We start from the raw sequence: 25,757 nt of genomic DNA, 5'->3' as shown, positions 1-25,757 counted from the left end.
ACAGTGCTCCAGTCACGTGACCTGCCCCACCAAGTCTCTGTTATTCCAGTCACATCTCAGTTCTTTGAATGTGCCAGGACTTGACTCATGATGCTTCCCCTGTTGCACCCTCCTCCTCTCACACAGAGTTGACTTCAGTCTGTGCCTGCAGCTGGGTGTGGCCCTTCCTTTGCCTGCCAGAGCAGCCTTGAGGGCCGCAGCAACAAGACAGGGTGAGGAGGCGGAGGCTGGTGGAATGGGCGGAACCAGTAGGGCTCCAGTCTATCGGGGTCACCCCGCATTGCAGAGGCCTAACGCGTCATACCCACCCCTATCCCTATCCCTATCCCTATCCCCATCCCCATCCCCATCCCCATCCCGCCCCTTCACCTCCTCTCTCTGCCCGCCGCCCCGCATCCTCATCCTCATCCTCTATCTGCCCGACAGGTCGCGCTGGACCAGGTGTGCGCATGTGCAGCGCTTTGCGTCACAGCTCCTGGCCCCACCCCCTTCGCTCTGGCTCCTGGCCCCGCTCCGTGAGTCCCTTCTCAGGAGGCTACGCGCAAGAGACCGGTCGGCCGGACGCAAAGCGGCTGAGGGGAGCCTTTGTGTGACGTGGCGGGCGAAGCGGTCGCAGTCCCGGCCTCGGTAATGGGGCGAGTGGCCGGCGTCGCGCGGGCGGGCAACGTACCACAGCCCCGTGCGGGCAGCAGCTGCTGGGTCGCCCCTGTCAGCGTCCACCCCCCCTTGGAGTTGCACCCCCCCCCGAGGCAGTGTGCAGTGCTCCGTCCCACCCCCATATCTTGGCAGTGTGGATTGCGCCTCGTCCCCCCCTCCCCGAAGCAGTGTGCAATGCTCCCCCCCATATCTTGCCAGCGTGGAGTGGGCCTCGTCCCCGTCCCCCCGAGGCAGTGTGCAGTGTTCCCCCCCACCCCCATATCTCGGCACTGTGGAGTGGGCCTCGTCCCCCCCCCTCCCCGAGGCAGTGTGCAATGCTTCCCCCCCCCAATATTGGCAGTGTGGAGTGGGCCTCGTCCCTCCCCCCCACCCCCATATCTTGGCAGTGTGGATTGCGCCTCGTCCCCCCCCCTCCCCGAAGCAGTGTGCAATGCTCCCCCCCCCACCCCCATATCTTGGCAGTGTGGAGTGTGCTTCATCCCCGTCCCCCCCCGAGGCAGTGTGCAATGCTTCCTCCCCACCCCCATATCTTGGCAGTGTGGAGTGGGCCTCCCCCCCAGGCAGTGTGTAATGCTTTCCACCCCACCCCCATATCTTGGCAGTGTGGAGTGCGCCTCCCCCCCCCCCCCAGGCAGTGTGCAATGCTTCCTCCCCACCCCCATATCTTGGTAGTGTGGAGTGTGCCTCATCCCCGTCCCCCCCGAGGCAGTGTGTAGTGCTTTCCCCCCCACCCCCATATCTTGGCAGTGTGGAGTGCGCCCCGTCCCCCCCGAGGCAGTGTGCAATGCTTCCTCCCCACCCCCATATCTTGGCAGTGTGGAGTGTGCCTCGTGTCCCCCCCCCCCCCCCCCCCCGAGGCAGTGTGTAATGCTTTCCCCCCACTCCCATATCTTGGCAGTGTGGAGTGGGCCTCGTCCCTCCCCTCCCCGAGGCAGAGTGCAATGCTTTCCCCCCCCATATCTTGGCAGTGTGGAGTGGGCCTCCCCCCTCCCCCCCAGGCAGTGTGTAATGCTTTCCACCCCACCCCCATATCTTGGCAGTGTGGAGTGGACCTCGTCCCCCGCCAAGGCAGTGTGCAGTTCTTTGCCCCCCCCCCCCCATATCTTGGCAGTGTGGAGTGCGCCTCATCCCCCCCCCCCCCCGAGGCAGTGTGCAATGCTTCCTCCCCACCCCCATATCTTGGCAGTGTGGAGTGCGCCTCGTCCCCCCCCTCCCCGAGGCAGTGTGTAATGCTTTCCCCCCCACCCCCATATCTTGGCAGTGTGTAGTGGGCCTCGTCCCCCGCCGAGGCAGTGTGTAGTTCTTCGCCCCCCCCCCCCCCATCTTGGCAGTGTGGAGTGCGCCTCGTTCCCTCCCCTCCCCGAGGCAGTGTGCAATGCTTTCCCCCCCACCCCCATATCTTGGCAGTGTGGAGTGCGCCTCGTCGCCCCCCCTCCCCGAGGCAGTGTGCAATGCTTTCCCCCCACTCCCATATCTTGGCAGTGTGGATTGCGCCTCGTCCCCCCCCTCCCCCCGAGGCAGTGTGTAGTGCTTTCACCCCCACCCCCATATCTTGGCAGTGTGCGTTCTTTGTTTGACTTACCAGTTTGCACTAAAGCTTTAGATCTTCCACACCCCTTCATTGGTCATTGGCGTAGTTTACATCTGCTCCTTGTTGGTGGGGGTTATCTGAATTGTAATTTCTATGCATGCATAAACACCACCCATGCAGTCTCTGTTCCAGACAGCCACCAAATGGTGTTGATTGGTCAGATATTTGTTCTTTGGATTCTTACAGATTAATAAGTATCCCAGTTTATAGATTCTTGCAGATCTACCCAATGTCATGGGAGACACACAGGCAGGGATCTGATTCTCCATTGCATTGTGCCTTGGAGGGGAGAATCAGGCTTCAGGAGTTTATATGTGGGTACCATCTCAAGGGCAAGATGCAGGGGAAAAGCAGGCTTGAGCTGTGGGTAGAATTTGTGGAAAAGACCAATTATGTCATGTGCAGCATAAGGGCTGAGGGCGTATGTTCTCAGGAAGCAGCACATGACTTGGTGCATTAAACATGAAGCTCTGTCCTTCAGTGAAAACTGCTTTGAAGGACCTTTAGAGCACATTATAATACATGCACTTCTCAATGAGAGACATGATATATCATCAAAAACAACGAGGAGTCCTTGTGGCACCTTAGAGACTCACAAATTCACTTGGGCATAAGCTTTCATGGGCTAGAACCCACTTCATCAGATGCATGGAGTGGAAAATACGGTAGCAGGTATAAATACACAGCACATGAAAAGATGGGAAATTAGTATGGGGGAAATTAGAATCATAAAATATCAGGGTTGGAAGGGACCTCAGGAGGTCATCTAGTCCAACCCCCTGCTCAAAGCAAGACCAATCCCCAACTAAATCATCCCAGCCAGGGCTTTGTCAAGCCTGACCTTAAAAACTTCTAAGGAAGGAGATTCCACCACCTCCCTAGGTAACGCGTTCCAGTGTTTCACCACCCTCCTAGTGAAAAAGTTTTTCCTAATATCCAACCTAAACGTCCCCCACTGCAACTTGAGACCATTACTCCTTGTTCTGTCATCTGCTACCACTGAGAACAGTCTAGATCCATCTTCTTTGGAACCCCCTTTCAGGTAGTTGAAAGCAGCTATCAAATCCCCCCTCATTCTTCTCTTCCGCAGACTAAACAATCCCAGTTCCCTCAGCCTCTCCTCATAAGTCATGTGTTCCAGTCCCCTAATCATTTTTGTTGCCCCTCGATCTGCTGGCAGTGCCCCTACTTATACATCCCAAAATGCCACTGGCCTTCTTGGCAGTCCAGAACTCAAGTTGTTTTGCTCCATAATGGGAAGAATGAAAGTGGTTGCTTCTGGATTTCTCAGACTGGGTCCCCAGCTTGAGAGAAAATCTGTCAGGATGGAAGCGTTGCTGTTCAAGATAAACGCCAGGGGTCAGATGCACTGAAGGGTGGTACCAGCACAGCTGAGCACTGGTGAGGGCCATTTCTGCAGGGAAACTAGCAGGAACTTTTTGGTCATAATCTTTTGGGTGATTTTTTTTACCCCCACCCAGTTTTTCTTTTCATGCCATTTTAGGAGTCTGGGTCCTGCTCTGGGCAACAAAGCCTGTGAAAAGGCAAGAAGCCCTTTCCCTCAGAATTTCCCCCTCGGCCCCTGGACTCGATGTAGAATTGACCACTCCTGAGAACTCAGGATGTCTGGTGTGGGTTACACGCACATACCCACCGTTACATGTGACATGCCCCACATTTCCCTGGTGTTCAAGACCATGAGCTCAAGGGAGTGGGAGGAGCCCACCTCCATCATGTCCCTCATCTTGTATAATGAATGGCACCACATCCCACTAGGCTGTGCTCTGCCCCCAGGGAAGGCAATGGAGCAACAGCTGAGGATCCTGGCCCAGATGTCCCCAAGGGGAATAAAGCGGTGCACCCCACCTCCCTAACCTTTGGCATATGGAGCAGGAAGGGGGTGTGGCTGAGGTACTGCTGCAAGCTCCAGCCAGTCATATCCAGCACATTGAGAGTGGGAGAGCAAGGGGAGAAGAGGGGGGGGAGAGTCCAGGTCCTGCACATATCAGCCCAGGGAAGCAGGGAGATATGACACCCTCCCTGCTCCCCTCAACCCCCACCTCATGTGGATCTTGTAGCAGGAGAGTCCGGCCAGTATGTGATCTTTGGCAACTGCATATTCTGAGTGTACCAGGCTATGGGTGCAGTACTGCTGGCCCCGCTGCAGCCTGGCCTGCTTCTCCCCACACAGTTCCCTACCCACACTGGGTGCTCGTGCATGCAACAGAGTCAGACGTGTCTGTTGTGAGGGGGCTGGCATTCCCACCATCCTTCGTGAGCCAACAAAGGGAAGCGCCAGTGACACAGATGCCAGCTCTGCTGTCAGCATGGCAGGGTGCCCTGGGCCACGGGGTGGCTGACATGGACTTGGGCAAGGTAGGGAGGGCAGCGTGTACCCCAGCAAATGCCAGCAGTCAAGAGTAGGCAGGATATCACCTTGACTGCATGTGCTGCCCAGCAGTGCCAGCAGCAGCTGAGGCCTGCCCCCTGTCTTGTGCTCCAGCAGGATCCCACTACTCTCCCTGTGAGCACTGAGCCAATGGCCTAAGGATGAGTTTTGATTTAGTTGGGGATCGGTCCTGCCTTGAGCAGGGGGCTGGACCAGACAACCTCCTTATGACCTCCTAATGACCCATCCACTCCCAGTCTTTACAAAACCTAATTTCCCTCATACTAATTTCCCCTTACTGTTACTCACACCTTCTTGTCAACTGTTTGAAATGGGCCACTCTCATTACCAGTACAAAAGTGATTTTTCCTCCCTTAGTATCCTACTGTTAATTGAATTGTCTCGTTAGACTGACCTCCCACTTGGTTTGGCAACTCCCATCTTTTCATGTGCTGTGTATTTATACCTGCTGCTGTATTTTCCATTCCATGCATCTGATGGAGTGGGTTCTAGCCCATGAAAGTTTATGCCCAAATAAATTTGTGAGTCTCTAAGGTGCCACAAGGACTCCTCGTTGTTTTTGCGGATACAGACTAACACGGCTACCACTCTGAAACATGATATATCATGTATATTTCATTGGGAATTTCCAGTAATACTAGAAGCTTTGGTTTCCCTCCTACTTAAGTCTGGATTTTCCTAGATATTAGATGGGTTGATTGTGTGCAATAATATAATGATGATGCTGAAACTATCCTATCTGCAAATATGAACAACCTTTTACTCCCTGAGGGAGCTAGGTTTTCCCTATAGTTCTGCCTCCATAAAGAACAGTAGCAAGTCAGTTAGTTGAAAAATCTAGTTTTTTATGCATACAGGAATCATAGAATAACAGAGTTGGAAGGGACCTCTGGAGGCCATCTAGTCCAACCCCCTGCCCAGAGCCGGACCAATCCCAACTAAATCATCCCAGCCAGCGCTTTGTCAAGCCTGACCTTAAAAACTTCTAAGGAAGGGGATTCCACCACCTCCCTAGGTAACACATTCCAGTGTTTCACCACCCTCCTAGTGAAAAAGTTTTTCCTAATATCCAACCTAAACCTCCCCCACTGCAACTTGAGACCATTACTCCTTGTCCTGTCATCTGCTATCACTGAGAACAGTCTAGATCCATCAGTCTAGATCCATCCTCTGTGGATCCACCTTTCAGGTAGTTAAAAGCAGCTATCAAATCTCCCCTCATTCTTCTCTTCCGTAGACTAAACAATCCCAGTTCCCTCAGCCTCTCCTCATAAGTCATGTGTTCCAGTCCCCTAATCATTTTTGTTGCCCTTCGCTGGACTCTCTCCAATTTCTCCACATCCTTCTTGTAGTGTGGGGCCCAAAACTGGACACAGTACTCCAGATGAGGCCTCACCAATGTCGAATAGAGGGGAACGATCACATCCCTCGATCTGCTGGCAATGCCCCTACTTATACACCCCAAAATGCCATTGGCCTTCTTGGCAACAAGGGCACACTGTCGACTCATATCCAGCTTCTCGTCCACTGTCACCCCTAGGTCCTTCTCTGCAAAACTGCTGCCGAGCCCTTCGGTCCCTAGTCTGTAGCGGTGCATTGGATTCTTCCGTCCTAAGTGCAGGACTCTGCACTTGTCCTTGTTGAACCTCATCAGATTTCTTTTGGCCCAATCCTCCAATTTGTCTAGGTCCCTCTGTATCCTGTCCCTACCCTCCAGTGTATCTACCACTCCTCCCAGTTTAGTGTCATCCGCAAACTTGCTGAGGGTGCAATCCACACCATCCTCCAGATCATTAATGAAGATATTGAACAAAACCGGCCCCAGGACTGACCCTTGGGGCATTCCGCTAGATACCGGCTGCCAACTAGAAATGGAGCCATTGATCACTACCTGTTGAGCCCGACAATCTAGCCAACTTTCTACCCACCTTGTAGTGCATCCATCCAGCCCATACTTCTTTAACTTGCTGACAAGAATACTGTGGGAGACCGTGTCAAAAGCTTTGCTAAAGTCGAGGAACAACACGTCCACTGCTTTCCCTTCATCCACAGAACCAGTTATCTCATCACAGAAGGCAATTAGATTAGTCAGGCATGACTTTCCCTGGACCTGGAGAGCAGCAGGAAGAATTGAAACTGTGTGTTAATCCTCTGTTTGCATTTCAGGGCAACCATGACAGTTTCCTCTCTCGTCCAGCTTCGTTTGGTTTGGTGTTGTTGGACCCTACCAAGATGGCAGATGAACGGCCATAAGAGATCCTTGGCAGTGTGGACCAGTGCTACTGCTAAGCGGACACTTAAGCAGAAGAAACTAGCAGAGCTATACAGGATACCAGTGTCCAGGCCACCCATCCTATCGGGCACCAGTCTGCTGGGCAAAGGAGCTCTCTCTACAACCTCCATCAGCCCCAAGGAAGTGATGTTGACTAGTGAGCGGTATGGTGTGCAGAGGCTGCCCTTCTCTCATGTTTCTGATAGTGATTTAGCTTTTTTTGAGCACCTTATACCTGGTAGGGTCATCACAGACCCAGATGAACTGAGACTGTTTAATGTGGACTGGCTGCAGTCAGTCCGAGGTAGGTGTTTTAACATTTTGACACACCCTACCCCCTTTTCACCATGATTAGCAGTATGAAAAATCTATAGGCAGAAACATCAACTCTGGTGCCAAGTTTGTGCTGCTACTTACTTATACAAATCCTACAAAATCAAGTTTGGTTATTAGAGCTGGTTGAAATTTTTATTTCAAAAAATACTTTTCTATGAATTTTTTTGGGTCAAAACTCTCATTTTTGTCAGAATTTTTCATTGGAACAAAAAATATTTCCCAATCAGCTCTTTTGGTTAACTGTTAAATTATGTTTTTGTTTACATATACCCAAAGTTTTACCTTGCTTTTGAAATAGTTCATTTATAGTGAAATTCATCCACTAAGCAGTCAATTATGTTTTATTTTTTTCTTTTAGAGTATGGTATCCACCTTAAAAATAAGGGTGTTCATTTGAAATCTTCAGATAGTCAAATCTTCTTTTGATTATCCTCAGGATGAAGCTATTGGATGTTGTCCCTGAAAATTAGTCTAAAAATGCAAGGGTGCCTGTAGATATGTGAGAGCTCTATAAAGTGCTTGCCTTGTATCATCACTAAACTCACTGACGCAGTGAGTATTTAGAGCAAGGTGTTAAAATACCCTACAGTAGGGTATTATTCTTCAGTCTTCAACACAGCTAACTTATTTTTGAGAGAGTGATTGTTATTGGAGTTTTCGTGTCTCCACTTATTTATTCTCTTACCATGGAAAATGGCATACGTTTTTCATGGTTGCCAATGCCAAGGCAATGAAGCAGAATGCCAGACTGAGCAGAGCTAATTTAGGAAATTTAAGATTTGTCTCTGTGGAGCAGACCAATGATTAGGACCCTAACACATTCATGATCCATTTTGGTCATTTCACGATCATAGGATTTTTAAAATCATAAGTTTCATGATTTCAGCTATTTAAATATAAAATTTCACGGAGTTGTAATTGTAGGCATCTTGACCCAAAAAGGAGTTGGGTGTGTGTATGTAAAAGATTATTGTAGGGGGTGTTGCGGTACTGCTATCCTTACTTCTGTGCTGCTGCTGGTGGCAGCTCTGCCTTCAGAGCTGGGCAGCTGGAGAGCGGTGGCTGCTGGCCAGGATCCCAACTCTGAAGGCAGAGCCACCACCAGCAGCAGCGCAAAAGTAAGGATGGCATGGTATGGTATTGCCACCCTTCTTCTGCTCTGCTGCCTGCAGCGCTAAATCTTCAGTCAGTAGCCGCCACTCTCTGGCTGCCCAGCTCTGAAGGCTGCAGTGCGGAAGGTTGACATGGTATGGTATGTCACCCTTACTTCTGCACTGCTGATGGTAGGGTACTGCCTTCAGAGCTGGGCACCCAGCCAATAGCTGCCACTCTGCGGCCACCCAGCTCTGCAGGCAGCACAGAAGTAATGGTGGCAATACTGTGACCCCCCGTAAAATAACCTTCCAACCCCTAGAAACTCCCTTTTGGGTCAGGACCCCCAATATGAGAAACACTGGTCTCCCCCCGTGAAATCTGTATAGTATAGGGTAAAAGCACACAAAAGACCAGATTTCACGGTCCGTGACACGTTTTTGATAGCCGAGAATTTGGTGGGGCCTTACCAGTGATTTACCTCATTTTGAACCCTGCTTTTTCTAGCAGACTATGTGTACAGTACTTCAGGGAGAGGTGAAAGTCACCCATTGTTACATCTGGCCAATTATCCAAGTTCTTCTGTGGGAAAAAATCCAATCACGTGAGAGCGGGTATTTGCCAAAACTATTGCCATTTAATCTCTTTTATTTTCCGACCATCTCATGTCCTCACCATAGCAACGTACTCTGACTAATTGTAAAATGAGAATAATGATATTTACCTCTTTAGTAAAGTGCTTGGAGAGCATAGATAAAAAACACTATATAAGAGCTCGGTATTATTCCTGTTATTATAGGACACTGCTCCCTTTGCGGCCGATCATTGTCATTTCTGATCAGTGAGTTTGGTTACTATTGGAGCATTGCAGGAACATGTTTCTTCCATGATTTTCCCTGTGCTCCTAGACCAAGGAACAAGTAACCTCACCTCATAATTGAACCTCATGGTGCAGGTGGCCCTGGCATGTTCTGTTGCCGCTAGTGTCAGAAATACCAAAAGATGTCAGGTTTTTCTTTTTGGCCACAATCTTTGCTTCAGATTGATTTTACCATACCTTACTTCCATTGCAGGCTGCAGTACTATGTTGCTGAGGCCACGGACAGCAGCAGAGGTATCTGAGATTCTCAGGTAATTTACATCTTTTTAACTGATCTTTGCTACTTAGTGCTTCTATTTTACTATCTCTGAATTCTGTCTTTGCTCTGTTCTACTAACTTTCTCATTATATCATTTGACATTGATACCAGATTTAATCAAGAAACCAGGTAATGTGCATGAATGAGCAAAATCTAGTCTAACTATAAAAGCTAGACCAAGAGAGCTTTCCAATGGTTAGGGAAGGTAATGAGTTCCTAACTAGCAATGTGATCACTGAGAACAACTAACAAATATTATAAATGCCAAATGGGAAACATCTGTCTTCTCAGGTCCACACACCTGTGGCCCTGATTAGAAAATACTAAGTAGTAGAGTGTGTGTGTGCAGCAGGGGTGGGGTTTAGAGGGCGACGTCTCATCACTAGTGATTTCTCTGCTCCACTGAACTGACCTAATTGGAAACAGTGCCAGTAGCAGGAAGGGACCACCCTCGGAAGGTCACAACAAGCTCAGGCTGAAGGAGAAAAATAGCCAAAGGGGAAAAAGGAGATTAGGAGAACAAAAGGAAGATAAAATAAGAGATTCAAAATAAATCCTCCCAGAGAAACCTTGAGCCTGATCCAGCTTCAAACAGCTCCTGAACATGAAGGTCTGATTCTGTATCCATTGAAGTCAATGACAATACTTTCCTAGGTGTCACTGGGTGTAGAATCGAGCCCTAATTTAGCAGCAGTACACAGGCTCACCACTTGGTGGTTCAGACAGTTAAAAAGGTTGATCATATTTTACAACAGTGTATGAGCCCAATACCAGGTGTGTTACAACAAAGTGTAAAGTGACCCTAAAACCTTCTACCATCAAGATCTGCATTTCTGAAATATTTCCTAGTACACTGCAGCTTTGTACACTTAATACAACTGGAACTTGCAGGATTCAGGATGTCTCTTGGTTCAGCAACAAAAGAACACCATATTTTCCGAGTTCTAAAAGGTTTTAGAAGAGATATTTAAAGTCCATTAGTTACAAGAGAAACTAAAAATATTTTTACATAACTAGATAGTCCTTATCCTGAGATGCATCACAGCTGTGTAAGAACTGGTTGTGGCACTTTACCTTCTTGAAGGCCCCTTGCTAGTAAACAGCTGTTCCTGATAGTATCCTGTATTCCCTCTAAGAGTCTGAATTGGCCTTCTGTTCTTAGTCCTTTCTTAATCCTCCACCCTGTACATGTGTATGAGGTCTAAGCAGGGAATTAACTTAGACTGCAATTTTGGAATTATATTGTAAGCTCTGTGGGGCAGAGACCTGTCTTTTTACTTGTTCTGTAAGATGTCCTGCATGCACCCATAGTTCTCTATAAATAAGGCTACGATGAGGTCACAGAAGTCGCGGATTCCATGACTTCCATTGACCTCCATGACATTTTCTAACCTGGGGCTAGAGCTCCCAGCCAGACCTGCCCCCACAGCTCCCAGCCTTCACCCTGGTGGAAGGGACTCCGTAGCTGCCCAGCTGTGGCAGGTGGCCGGCGGATCCTGCAGCTGCCTAGCCGTGGCAGGGGGGCCCCCTGCAGCTGCCCAGCCGCAGGTGGGAGAACTCCCCGCAGCTGCCCAGCAGGCAGCGGGTGGCCGACAGATGCTGCAGTTGCCCGGTGGCGGGGGAACTCCCCGCTGCTGCCCAGTCCCATGGGCAGGGGGACCCTGGAGCTCCCACACACCGCTGCGCTGGGGGACACGGGAGCCCCAGCAAAACCAAAGAAATGAAAATCCCATGTGATGAGGTGGAAAGAACACACAGCAGTGTGATAGAGATTTGCTAACAAAGGCAGCCTCATGAACAATTAGTTTCTAAAAGGAGTTGACTGCTGTTGGGAGTAAAAATACTGTATTGTACAACTGAAACTGCAAAAAAAGGGATGGTCTTACATTTATATTCCTTTATTCAAGGCCTATTGGCATCAGCAGGAGTTGTGCTTTCTCACTCTCTATCTGAAACTGGCCCTTCATCTCAAATTCAGTTTTTAGGACTGAAACAATTAGTGTTAATGAGGACAACCGATTCATCCAACTGCACATGTGCATGTGAGAACAAATCTCCCAGAGGCACGCAGAAGGGAAGTGGGGCATGGCTCTGAGCAGTGTGACCTTTGAACAATGTGTTCCCTTTCAGGTATTGTAACAAAAGGAACTTGGCGGTAAACCCCCAGGGAGGTAACACTGGCCTTGTGGGGGGCAGCATTCCTGTCTTTGATGAGATTATTCTCTCCACAGCTCTGATGAACCAGGTCATCAGCTTCAACAGTGTGTCTGGTAAATATATTTCTTCTAATGTAAAAGGGCTCATCTTTTAGTCCTCTGAATCCTGCCCTCCTTCAGAGAGGTGCTTAGTGTAGTATCAGCAGGGATCCAGACCAGCAGCACCACGAGGAGGCAGCAGGGGCTTCCTGAATCCAGGATTCTTCTGATGTTGTTTCTGATAGTACATGGAGACTGGGGGAAGGAGAAGAAGTACCTGAACTCATCCCAGTATCTGTTTAAGAAATCCATATGGGATACTATCTGGATCTGATAGTAAAGGGTAGGACATAAATTACAGCTGTATTGAAGAAAGGGTCTGCCAGGTTTATGGCCAGTCTGCACTGGCATTTGTGGAGGAGAGAAATGGGAAAAGTATGCATATGTGGTTGGACTTGGGGAATGAGAAAACCTCTGGTTGATGTGAACATTAAAGTTCTTAAAAAGTTTAGGTAAGGGAAAATTAAAGGGAGAGAAATATTTGGTACCCCGCTGTTGCAGATACCAATCCAGGGCCTTTGCCTCCTGAAGTCAGTGTCAAAACTCCCATAGACTTCAGTAGGAGGGAGATAAAGCCATGACAAGAGTTGTTTTGGATTTGAATTGTACCATCAGGGTAGAAGTTTTGGAGAAAGAGGAGGTCCTAGTTGCTTACCGCGGTCCTGCCTCTTTAGGAGACCATTTCTGTGTGTCAAATTGTAGCTTGATTCTTGTGTTTTCAGGAATCCTTGTTTGCCAGGCTGGCTGTATTTTAGAGAACCTGAACACGTATCTTGAGGAGCTGGACTTCATCATGCCACTTGACCTTGGGGCAAAGGGCAGCTGCCACATTGGTGGTAATGTGGCAACAAATGCAGGAGGCCTGAGGCTGTTGAGGTACGGCTCTCTCCGAGGGACAGTTCTGGGACTGGAAGTGGTAAGATGAGTGTCTTGTAGCTGCTTTCTGTATCTGAACTTCTTTCCATCCTATATCCTGCCACCATCCTGTTTTTATATTCCTGTTATTCTAGAAATGTACATCACGACACCAAGCTGGGAGAGGTTGCAAGCACTTTGGAGAATGGGATTAAAATTTAAAATGACCTTGACAAATTAGAGAATTAGTCAGAAATCAACAAGATGAAGTTTAATAAAGACAAGTACAAAGTATTATGCTTAGGAAGGAAAAATCAAATGCACAACTACAAAATGGAGCATAATTAGTTCGGTGCTAGTACTGCCGAATAGAATCGGAGGTTATAGTGGATCACTAATTGCATACGAGTTAACAGTGTGATGCAGTTGTGAAAAAGGCTAATGTAATTCTAGGGTGTATTAACAGGAGTGTGCTATGTAAGACACGGGAAGTAGTTGTCCTGCTCTATTCAGCACTGGTGAGGCCTCAGCTGGAGTACTGTGTGTCCAGTTGTCGGCCCACACTTTGAGAGAGGTGGACAAACTGGAGAGAGTCCAGAGCCAAATTCCCCTGTAAGCTGTGCAGCTGCACTGCAGGCTATCAAGGCCCGTTGGAGCTTCCGGGGAGAGAAGTCCCTCACCCAGCCCTGGCCCGCTGGAACGGCCGCAGCCGGGAAGAGGAGCCCTTCCCCCGGCCCAGCCCAGACCCGCTGGAGCTGCCGAGGAGAGGAGCCCTTCACCCGGCCCAGGCCTGCCAGAACTGCCACAGCCGGGGAGAGGAGCCCTGGCCCAGTCCAGGCCCGCTGGAGCTGTCACGGAGAGGATCCCCTCCCTTGGCCCAGCCCAGAACTGCCAGGGAGAAGAGCCCCTCCCCCAGCCCAGGCGTGCCAGAGCTGCCGCAGCCAGGGAGAAGCGCCTCTCACCTGGCCCCGAGCTGCAGCAGAGAGAGAGGGCTGGGGGGAGTCTTCTCTCCCTGCCGCAGCCCCAGGGCAGCCTGAACCCCAAACCTCTCATCCCTGGCCCCATCCCAGAGCATTCATCCCTAATTGGAGCAGTCACCCCATGCACCCAACTCTCTGCCCCACCTCTGAGCCCCCCTCCCGAACCCCTCATCCCCAGCCCCACCTCAAAGCCCGCACCCCTAGCCAGAGCCCTCATCCCCCACCCCCCCCCCACCCCAACCCTCTGCCCTAGCCCTGAGCCCCCTCCCACACTCCAAAGCCCTCGGTCCCACCCCCACCACGCATCAGCTCCATATTGGTGCACATAACAAAATTCATTCTGCACATGGGTCCAAAAAATTAGAGAGAACAGTGCTCTCCTCTGGACCAACAAAAATGATAAAAAGGTTTAGATAACCTGGACTATGAGAAAAGGTTAAAAAAACTGGGCATGTTTAGTCTTGAGAAGAAAAGGCTGAGAGGGGAACCTGATAAGTCTTCCAGTATGTTAAGGGCTGTTATAAAGGGGACTGTGATCAATTCCCCATGTCCACTGAAGGGAGGACAAGAAGTAATGGGTGTAATGTCAGATTTTGGTTGGAGTTAGAAAGTTTTTCCTCCTCTCTAAGAGTAGTTAAGCACTGGAAAAGGCTTCCAAGAGAGGTTGTGGAATCCCCTGTTGTCCAGCCTGTTCTTAAAACCCTTCAAACACCTGTCAGGGATGGTCTAGGTTTACCTGTGTGATGGGTTGCCCTTGGGATGCTGCCTGGAACTGGGGTACCACTAAGCCCTCTGACCCACCAGCCTGGGCTCCCTCTCACACTTAACTGCTGTGACAAGCTGCAAAGCCATCCAGCCTGCACTTTCACCAGCATTCACACAGGTAGAGACACACCCAGCTGCAGTTACAGGCAGACTCTCTAACCACCAGCTTCCCAGCCTAGGACTACAGACCAGTACCGTCTTGCCCTGGTCAAATCTGGCCAGTATATGGGTTTAACACTCGGTCTGTGTCTCCCTCAATGTGAAGAGGACCATGCACACTTGTGGTAACCAAGATGAGATTTTCCCCAGACACCTTAATCACATGCACACTGTTTTGGATTAAAACATAAAATAAGTTTATTAACTACAAAAGATAGATTTTAAGTGATTATATGTGATAGCAAACAGATCAAAGCAGATTATGCAGTAAATAAAAATGCAAACTGGGTTTAACATACTAGATAGGTAGGATATGGATTGGCAGATTCTCACCCTGAGTGATAAACAGGCTGGCAGATTCTTAAGGCACAAGCTGCCTTTGCTTAGCAGCTTCGGTTTCCCAAGTTTTCATACATAGGCTAGAAATCCCTTTAGCCTGGGACCATCACTTCCCCCAGTTCAGTCTTTGTTCCTCAGGTGTTTTCAGGTGCACAGGTTGTTATAGGGAGAGTGAGGTACCTTCATGTTGTCATTTCCCCCTTTTATATCTTTTTTTCTACTTGCTGGAAAGCTCTTTTGCTGTGACCTGGGTCCAAACAGTAGTGCTGTCTCTGAGAGGTTTCTGTTGTACACAGCTCCTGGGGTAATCCTTGTGTTTGTGTGCGTTTCCTCAATAAGCCATTAACATTGTTTGGTCTTTTTATTGTTGTACCTGAAAGGTTGCTTGTGGCTGTTTTCACAACATGTTTCAGTAGCACATACATAGCCAAATTTCATAACTTCACATACAATGATAGCACATATAATCCAACGAAAGATTAATGTCTATCAGATCAAGACTTTTAGAATGGTACCTCACAAGGCATACTTTGTGCAAAACATATCCTAATTATGTGACGGTGAATAAGAGGGTGCCAGGGTGTCACAACTTGGTCCTGCCTCAGCACAGGGGGCTGGACTTGATGATTTTTGAGGTTACTTCCTGCCCTACATTTGAGTGGTTCTGTGCTGTCAGATTCTCCAGATTTCCAGCCATCCTTAAAACGTTACTTTCCTAGCTCTCCTGAATAGTGTTGTTAAAAGACTTTACATGAGTATTTTTTGATACAGAGATATTTTAAAAGTTAACTCTCAACATCCTATTTTAACCATTGTCTTACTGGTGACATCCAATGATGTTAGATGGCCTTGTAGTGCTAAGAAGTGGGGAGAGAGCTCTTTTAGTTAAAACTTGGAAATCGTGACTTTGTACCTCTGCTTACAGAGATCCTACCTGTAGCTATCTCTTAGTGGCCGCTTGCTATATAATCTTAAAACCAGCAGGGAACTGGGCTTATTTAGTCTGCAGAGGAGAAGAGTGAGGGGGGATTTGATAGCAGCCTTCAACTACCTGAAGGAGGGTTCAAAAGAGGATGAAGCTAGGCTGTTCTCAGTGGTGGCAGATGACAGAACGAGAAGCAATGGTCTCAAGTTGCAGTGAGGGAGGTCTAGGTTGGATATTAGGAAAAAACTATTTCACTAGGAGGGTGGTGAAGCACTGGAAGGGGTTATCTAGGGAGGTGGTAGAATCTCCATCCTTAGAGTTTTTTAAGGCCCGGCTTGACAAAGCCCTGGCTGGGATGATTTAGTTGGTGTTGGTCCTGCTTTGAGCAGGGGGTTGGACTAGATGACCTTCTGAGGTCTCTTCCAACCCTAATCTTCTATGATTCTATGATACAGGGCTGAGGCAGACAACGTGCATGGAAAATGTCAGCGCAAACCGTTAAGGTTTGGCAAAATAGGTTGTGCTACCAGCCTATTAATGAAGTTCACTTAAAACACAGAAAAGTGTTGGTTGAATGCCTTATAGTTCTATTAGGTTGTAAAATAGTCTGCTTACTTCTGGAAGTCCTGGTGTTTGGAACATTTAAAGATAGACTGAAAAATTCACTAGTATGTTTGTTGTAAAGAACAGTATTGGCAGGAGAGAGGATTACATGATCCAGGTGGTCTTTTTCATCTCTGATGTGTCTAAGAAGTCAAGGCAATCTTTATCTAGAGCATACCTATTAGAAACCCATCCAATCTTGGTTTAAGGACTCAAATGATGGAGAACTTACTACTTCTGATGATTAATTACCCGCACTGTTTCAAAACTGGCACTTTACTTTCATTGGTTACATCAGCTGTCCTAAGCTAAAATCTACATACTGTGGCTGATTATGTCCATTGGAGAAAGATCACTGATTGGTATGAAAAACATTTCTGTTCTTATTGGTGTAACTGTTCCTTGCTTTACATGAGACACATGAGCAGAGCATGAAAGGAAGAGAGGAATTTGGTGGAGCAAAATGGGCAGGATGTAGATGAGAGAGAGCCTTGGACGGGGAGAGCTATGTGGAAGAAGTGATAGGGAAAAAGTGTGGGGAGGGACAACAATTGGAGAAGGAAAAAAGAATATAACCACTTTGCAGCACTGAGGGGTAGAGCCCTGCAAATCTGTGGATATCTGCAGACCATTTTTATGGATCAGATGTATCCATGCAGGGCTCTCTTGAGAGGTTTGCTGCAGCTTCTGATCATCTTGTCTCTTCACACCAGCTCATCACCTGTGTGTATTTATGTAATTGGAAATGAAGGGTTTATCAGTATTGTTTCTTTGTCCTCTGCCAGGTCTTGGCTGATGGCTCCATTCTGAATTGCTTGGCTTCTCTGCGGAAGGATAATACTGGCTATGATTTGAAGCAGCTTTTCATTGGGTCAGAGGGGACTTTGGGGGTCATTACTGCTGTCTCTATTCTCTGTCCACAGAAACCCAAGTCTGTGAATCTGGCCTTCCTAGGTAGGTTCTGTCCCTCTCTCACTCTTCAGCTGTGGTGTTGGTAACCAGAAACAATATGCAATGCTGTTCATACAGTATCAGAGGACCAAGAGATTGATTTGGGGTATATTACTGGAGATGAAGCTGCCCTGTGATTTAATAACTTTACTGCTGAAACCAGTGACAGAAGAAGCAGGGAAAGAATGAGAATTGAGAGAGGCACAAGTTAGTAAACTGCTGTAAACCACCAACTTGATTTTATTTCTAATAACAAAATATTTGAGAGAGTTTGGTGGTGTGTATTAAAATACTTGTGGTCACGGATTTAGAAAAACTCTCTTATCTGTGGTATTCCCAAGGGACCTGTCACCATGCCATTTGAGCTTTAGCTTAGCTCTGGCAGGCAAAATGTCATTCTCAGGTAGAAAAATGGTAGGTAGAAGTAGAGAAGGGAAGGGACCCAGTGCTTAGCTGTACTGGTTATATTTTGCCTCACCACTTCCTTGCTTCACCACCCTTCTGGCCCAGATAATTGGGGAATAGGGAAATGGTGCCCTAAGCATCTTGATAGGATCCAAGGTGTCCTGTTTGCTAAAAATCATTGGTATGAAAAAGACCAGTCAGGTAAGAGGTGTACTTGCATGGTCTACTCTAAACATTTACCATCACAAACATTTATAACAGCATTCTGTGTAGCACACATCATTAATTATTATTTACTGGACCCTGGACAAACTATTTTGAGCCAGGTAATATTTTTTAGTATGTTAGCAGTTTTAATTTTTTCTGTGTTTGTTGTCTGTGGAAAGGTTGTCAGAGTTTCTCTCAGGTTCTTGGAACTTTCACTACCTGCAAAGGCATGCTGGGAGAGATCCTGTCTGCATACGAATTCATGGATGACAAGTGCATGAAATTGGTTGAGAGCCACCTCAAACTGTCCAAACCAGTGACAGGTACTAGAATTAATGTACTGTGCATAGACAGGTGATCTGGAGTATAAGGCTTTGCTATGAACCCAGGTATCTTGATGTTTTATTGTGCTGTGGAAAAAGACCTAATATCTTCTGGGGATTTCTTTTGGGAGGAGGTAGGGAATGGTGGGCTAAATACTTAGCTGATCTAAAGAAAGGTCTCTCCAAAGGTGAGAAGGGAGTCCAGTATCCAGGTTAACTGAGGTCTGGACTTCCCCACACTGTTCCACCACTGCACTCCAACCTTGCCATGGAGCAGCTAGTCTTCTGCTAGGGCAAGAGAAGTGTTTAGCCTACATGTTCAGATATTAAGGGGTCTCTCCAGAGATAGCAAAAAGACAGCTTTTCATAGGGACTATGTCTGGTCCTGTGGAGTAGGAAGGAAACAACAACCTAATAAATAGACTGAATAAATTCCAGTAACATTGTAACAGTTTATCACTGAGCAAACTTCCCTGTCTCCCCAGCTTAGTCATTCTGAGACATTCAAACAAACATCACATAAATCATAATTTTTTGTATTATTGGAGGAGGGCGTATTTTATTTTAAGTTATTGGCCCCATCTCAACAGCAGCTGCTACAATAAAGAGTGATTAAAACAAGGGCAGTGCATAGAGCAACTGATGTAGCATCAAGGCTATAGAGTAACAGAGAGGGATTCCTCAGAGGGAACCTACGTGAAATGCAGCAGGAAAGTGCATCCTTCCAGAATTTTGGACTTTATTTACATTGGTTAACTTGAAGGAAGCAGTAGATTAGCTGCATGCCTTGTAGCAGAGTTTATTTCCATACAGATGGATAGTATCACTCTGAAACATTCACTTTCAAACACAAAGCAGATACTCTGACAAGATCAAAAATATTTGCAGAATTTCCAACTGTCGAGGACATCGCATCCATTGTGCTCTGTCTAGAGCTCTGTGTGCTCCAGCCAATGCAGAGTGCAGAGCGGCTGTTCGTGAGGGGGTCTTCCCACATATCACAGCTCTGGAGGCATTCCCAGCTATTTCAGTCCTGCCTTGGCCAGCAGAATTCCTATAGGGAATGGTGAAAGGATGCTGAAGCTTGGGAAGATCAGTTATCTCAGCCCTCTACCTTATACAAAAGGAGTCACTGTAGAGAATGTTGCTTTATTTTTAACCCAGTGACTTCTCAAGATGACCTTTTAATCGTCTGAATTAAATCCCTATCTTCTACTGGCTGTTCTCTTTTTCTGTCCTCTCTCATTTCCAGGAAGCCCCTTTTATATTTTAATTGAAACATCAGGCTCCAATTCTGCCCATGATGAAGAAAAGCTGAACAATTTCTTGGAACATGTCATGGCCTCTGGTTTGGTGACAGATGGGACTGTGGCCACAGAGGATAAGAAAATAAAGGTGATTCCCTGTCCTACACAAACACTCATGGAATAATTCTCTATTTGGGTTTGTACTTTACACTGATGAATGGTTAAACAATTTGTTCTGTGGCTTAGGAGTTCCCAAGTCTCCTGACATCAGGAGGACAAGCTGTAGCTTGGTTTATGTGGTGAAACATATGCCAGCAATTTTTTTTGGCTGTTTTCAAATGTTCTGCCAATATTTTCCTCATAGCCCTCTCTTATGGTGTTAATGAGGAGGTGCTGAATCTTCTTTCTCTAGGCATGCAATTTTGCTTGAGCACAAAGTAGTAGAGAAATTCCTCATTTCCTTAGCCAGCAAAACAAAACAATAGAGAGAGCCTGACAGGTGATGGAGTAGAATAATCCTATTCCTCTTTAGAAGTGGGAAGATTTGCAGTGCTGGACAACACCTTGACTCTCACTTCCTTGGAATATGTTACAGTGGTGTGTATAGTGGAAGATCTTGTGTTGGATTGGACTCTCAGTCTCAGCAGCATGTTGCATTCATGTATGGGAAGCAAACTTTGAGTAATAGCATAGAGCTGAGATGATTATTATTTACATTATAGTAGCACCTATGGTCCTGTATTAGGGCCCTATTGTGCCAAGCACTGTATCAGCACATAATAGAGATGCCGCCGTCCCAAGGAGTTTACAATTTAAATACAAGACAAGAGACAACAGACAGATACAGCAAACCAACAGGAGAGCATAAGGAAACAATGAGACACTCCTGGTCAGTATGATAAGCAGTGGTCATTGCACACCAGTTGCCTGACCATTGTGGTTTTTTGTTGCCCTGTTGGCAATGGAGAGTTTAAAGAGGACAGTGAGGTGGCTTTGTGAATGTTTATGGGGAGATGCTTCCATAGTCTTTCCCTTCCCTTGCAGCCAATGCACTGGCAGGAGATCTGAGTATTGATTCTAGACAGAAAATTAGCCATTCTAAAATATCCAGGAAAATGAAATTATATGTTTTCTCCTTTCTCTGAGACAGGAACTAAACACAGTCAAAGTTGGATAGGAGCCCCGTATGTAAAGCCAGAGGCTGCTGTGGGTCAAGGCTGAGATGGTTTGTATGGGGCTGAGATAGCAGGGTACTGGTAAGGCAGGACTGAGGTGCATGGGAACCAAAGACTGCAGTGGCAGGGTACTGAGCAAGTCAGTTATTTTAACCAGTACTGCTTTATCTGAAATTGCTGAATTTAGAGACCTCATGCATAGTTCCACCATATGATGGTGCCAATTTGCCAAACAAATATAAATGGATGTTTCTGAGAGCTGTAAGATAATACATATGCAGAGGGAGGACATAAGGCCATCACAGTAGCTCATATAGTTGGATAACAGTTCCCTGCCCCTCTCTCCCCATCCCCAAACTTAATGAAGAGTGAAATCTGATGTATTTGATTCATTTTAATTTTCTCGCTCCACTTTATCCTGTTTGATCCAATGAACCACAGATATTGTGGTCTCTGAGGGAGCGGATCACAGAGGCCCTAACTCATGATGGCTGTGTTTACAAATATGACATCTCACTCCCTGTGGAGAGACTATATGACCTTGTGATTGATACCAGGGCTCGACTGGGCAAGACTGCCAAGAATGTGGTTGGCTATGGCCATCTAGGTGAGTTGGGAAACATTACAGATTTCCTTTTGTAGTTTAGCTTCTAAGAAACGGAAACTAGATGGTATTGGCTGACTGAGAGCTATAGCTCTAGTCGGAGATGTGAGGATTTGTGGGAATCCACTAATTTCAGACATGATCCCTATGCTTAATGGAAAAATTGATTTCATAACATTAACAATTACTAACAAAAATAGCACAGTATAAGAAGTTATTCAAAGAGATGTTGCCTTGTAGCTCCTTATCTAGTGTTTTGGGTAGATTTAATTGGGCAATAAGTTTGATCTGCACAGTCAAATAATAAATGTAAATGTTTGGTAGGTAACCACTGGCCTTGTTAGAGAGAGTAGCAATATTTGTAAACCAATTATGGCTGAGCCATTAACCACCAGAAGAAAGTGATTAAAATAATACAATTGAGATAAAAAGGCCTTGGAATTTGCAAAGGGATATTTTGAAATTTATGTAGTGAAACTTGACTTCAGCTACTCCGGAGACAGACAAATGGATTGTTTAACAGAGCTGAGCTGTCATTAGAAGTGGAGCACTGTTAAGCACTCTCTGTTTGAAGATATTTTAGAGCAGTGTCTTTAAAGAGGAGGTTGCTTAATAAAGGTTGTATTTTGTACACATTTGACTATATAACAAATTGGATTATTATTTTTAATTCTACTTATTAATGTCAAGAGTCATGTTCCCTTTTGGGAGAGCTTCCAAAGTGAACATGAATCACTAAAAACTTTAGATTTATCTTGATTCCCAAATAGTCAATAGATATTTAGATGTTAATCAAAGATCATTATTCAGAGGCAGCCCAAAAGAAAACATAACTCTATTAATGTAACCCAGAGGTACATTTAAATCAGTGGTTCTCAAACTTTTGTACTGGTGACCCCTTTCACATAGCAAGCCTCTGAGTGCAACCCCCCCCTTTATAAATTAAAAACACTTTTAAATCTATTTAACACCATTATAAATGCTGGAGGCAAAGCAGAGTTTGGGATAGAGGCTGACAGCTCATGACCCCCCATGTAATAACTTCGTGACCCTCTGAGGGGTCCCGACACCCAGTTTAAGAACCCCTGATTTAAATGGTTGCAAAAATATAATTGGAAGAGATCGAATAATGTGGTATGGGTAAATTAAAATGTCACAATCCTAATGAAGTAACTTTTAGATAAATCTTTGCCACAAGAAATATTATGGCTGAAGTTCTAAAATCACAAAATCAGGAAATGGAAAGTTATTTTACTCTACATTGTGAGGGCTTTCTGACAGACTGTATTTCTTAGAGATGGCACAATAGCTAGGAAACCTTCTGAGTTATTCAAGCACATAACTGTCTGAAGAGAGGAACCACTGTTTGTAGAATACTAATGGACAGCTGCTCTCAGGACATAACACAGACTCTGCTGTTTTGTTACACAGCAGAGCCAATGATAAATTTCCATAGCAGGGTCATTCAGTTTCTCTATCAGAACCATCTCAGACCCAGCTCTGTTATGCTTTCTCCCAGGAGATGGAAACCTGCACTTGAACATCACAGCTGAGTCCTACAGCCATTCCCTGCTGAATGCCATTGAGCCATTTGTGTACAAGTGGACTGCACAGTATAATGGCAGTATCAGTGCAGAGCATGGACTGGGCTTCAAGAAGAAGCATTACATTCAATACAGTAAGCCACAGGAGGCAGTCCTTCTCATGCAGCAAGTCAAGGCCATGTTGGACCCCAAAGGGATTCTGAACCCTTACAAGACACTGCCAGCTAGTTCCTGAGAGCTTCATGCTGCTGAGAAACAGGTGTATGTCCTGTTGTATTGACTGTATCTCTAGCTCATAACTGCACTTTAGACACTAACAGACTGAACAACAATTTTCAAAGCTGCTTTGCTCACTTTATGATTGTAATGAAATGGTAAAGGACTGTATATATGGGGCTTACCTGCCAGTCCCTCCCATGCTGCAGTGCTTAGAATAATCTCCCATCCCAGTCCAGCTGGTGGAACCCTTGAAAAGCCTTAACTGTCTAATGCTCTGTTGATGGCTTTTCCTCTGTACTTTAGATTTTGTTATTTCATTCATAGTCCGTGCTCATGGATGTTAGCAAGAGCTACACGCAGCAAGAAGAAAGTGTAAGCAGCGTCTATATTTGGTAGACCATCTGCGCTTTCTATCACTTTCTGGCAGCGGGGCAGTTTAAAATCTCTGTGTTGCTTACTCTGCATAGGAAGACAATTTACAGCCTGTTTTCAAACACAGGCCTACAATTTTACATGTGCAAATTATTACACCTGCAGCTTAGGCCTCTTCAATCTAGGTATGTGATTTGTGGGTGCAGTCAGCTATGGAAATGGAAGATTAAATTCTAGTTAATCTCTGGAGTGTAAATGGCAGGATTATGGCAGTGCTGTTCCTGAGCCTGGAATTATAGGTATTTGCCCCTCACTTGCTCATAGTTGTATGTATGTGGGGTAATCCTGGCACAGTTGGTAAATTCATGGCAGTGGTAATAATTTGCTAAGCTCCACTAGGTGTCCAACAGGCAGCTCTTAGTGGGCATCATGATCATATCTTTGTCCCTATAACTCCCAGCTGAGATCAGCTGTGTTTAGGGCTTCTTTATAGCATTTGCCTCACTAGCGCCAAGCCAGAGTTAACAATTTGTGCTGACACTTGGATACTACAGTTATAGGCACACTAGAAATACTGTAGTTGGTACCCAGAGTAGGGTTTCCAGTAATGTCAACCCCTCTGTAATCTTTCTTTTCACACAGATATTACAAACCTGAGATCAGAGGTATAAACAGCATCCCATCAACAACACCCTGAGCCAAGGACAGCTTTGGACTAACCAGGCCAGAATTTTACCCCTTTACCAGGACAGAATTTTGCCCCTTCCATTCACCGTGCCCTCGCTTGGTTTAACAGAGAATGTAATCATCCTGTCCACAGATCTTGTAAATTCATGGAAGTAGACTGCAGTTTTTCACTAGATTTTGGCTAAACTGGTGATTATGTATCAAACTAGGCTGTTTTGATGGCAAAGATCGTATTGGGGCACCATGGAATAGAAGAGGCCAGTTTATAAAGACAGCATCTGGTTATGCTTGCATTTTGGTAATCCGCAAGGAAGGGAAAGGAGAAAATATATGTGTTAACTAGGTTATATACATTAATTTTCTTCGTGGATTGGGGCTATTAGCCGCTTGACCGACATCTCTGCTCCCTTCCTCTCTGTTGCACAGCAAAGAGGGGAATGTAGGTGCATTGATTGTACAGAAATAGGAGTTAAGAAGCTGGGCAGCAGGAAAGGTGACTACACATCGGTAGCATGATTCCATACCTCTTAGTCACTGGCAGCTCCTCAGCACCAAAAATATGCAAATAAAACCCCATTTGAAATGCGGGGCTTGGCCTGCTGAAGGGCAGTGGAATTGAGGAACAGATTGTCTGCATGACCTAAATCCATAGGATCCCCTTGTAAAGACTATGAACTCTTCCCCCTCTGGCCACAATACACCAATAGGCAGAGCGCAACCAATGGCAGTGATACATGGGAAGTAGCCATGCTGGCCAGAGGCCTGAGAGAAGTGCAGAAGGGCATGTGTTTACCAGGCCAGGCTTGTGGGATTTCATTGTTCTAACTGAAAACAAGTCTGAGCTGAACCTTTTCTGGATCAGGACAAACATTTACATTTAAAGAGAACATTTTACAGTGAATGTATGATTATCTGGCAGGAACTTGGGGTTTGACTATTTAAAACTTGATCAGAATTAAAAAAAAAAATCGCACTATTTTAATTCACAAAACCTTGTATAATGTTTTGCCAGTATTATACCCTAGTCTAACTGGAGACCTCATAATCTTTCTTAGGAGAACAGCTGGAGGATCTTGGTGTTATTTCCAGTGATCTTCTAATGAATGTATGTTTTTTTATGACTGTAAGAAGCTTGATAAAACATAAGCGTTAATAAAAATAAAGACTGATTTGTTTTTAATATGATGGCACCAGTCAGGTTTTATTCCTTGTGTCCTTAGTGTAAGCAGAAGCTCCTATTATGCTCTGACCAAAACCTACACAACCTGGTCTGATACAGCCCCTTTGTACAACTCAGTGGCACAGAAACTGTAACTCAAACAGATCTGCTCCTGCAGGAATTCCTCTGGCTGAGTGAGTTTCCCAGGGGATATATAGTGGGCATGGCCAGAGTACTGCTATGTTCTATTTCCGTCTGCTTCAATGGTTCTTTGGGGGCAGGAGAGTGCAATTTAAAGGTACCAAAACCTGGGAAGCACAAAGGTAGCATATAGCGTCCTTTGTATGAGTCCTGCATCAAGTGCAACTTGGCCACTCCCACAATCTGAGTTACTGTGTTTACTCCAAACATATACCCACTTCTCTGTTGTAGACCCCAGTTCTCACTTCTAAAAAGAGCAGCTTCCACCTCCCTTGTAACCAGGTT

General features: G+C 46.2%; 1 protein-coding gene across 2 annotated transcripts; it reads left to right on the top strand.

Moving 5' to 3' along the window:
• The first annotated feature begins 469 nt into the window (after positions 1-469).
• On the top strand, positions 470-25,295 carry D2HGDH (D-2-hydroxyglutarate dehydrogenase). Of its 2 annotated transcripts, XM_074964195.1 has the most exons (11): positions 470-627; positions 6,825-7,234; positions 9,432-9,489; positions 11,628-11,767; positions 12,475-12,668; positions 17,164-17,332; positions 18,121-18,264; positions 19,517-19,659; positions 21,128-21,293; positions 22,810-23,093; positions 24,068-25,295. In XM_074964195.1, the coding sequence occupies exons 2-10, from the start codon at positions 6,832-6,834 to the stop codon at positions 23,067-23,069; spliced, it is 1,677 nt and encodes a 558-aa protein (XP_074820296.1). In that variant the 5' UTR covers positions 470-627; positions 6,825-6,831; the 3' UTR covers positions 23,070-23,093; positions 24,068-25,295. The 2 variants fall into 2 exon arrangements, with proteins under 2 accessions (XP_074820296.1, XP_074820297.1); XM_074964196.1 differs by lacking the exon at positions 470-627 and having other exon boundaries at positions 7,011-7,094; positions 24,068-25,291.
• The last annotated feature ends 462 nt before the right edge of the window (positions 25,296-25,757 follow it).

This window comes from Natator depressus, chromosome 9 (genome assembly GCF_965152275.1).
Source record: "Natator depressus isolate rNatDep1 chromosome 9, rNatDep2.hap1, whole genome shotgun sequence".
Lineage (NCBI taxonomy): Eukaryota > Metazoa > Chordata > Testudines > Cheloniidae > Natator > Natator depressus.
The sequence above is the reverse complement of the archived record's forward strand: the minus strand, read 5'-3'. Positions and strand labels throughout refer to the sequence as shown.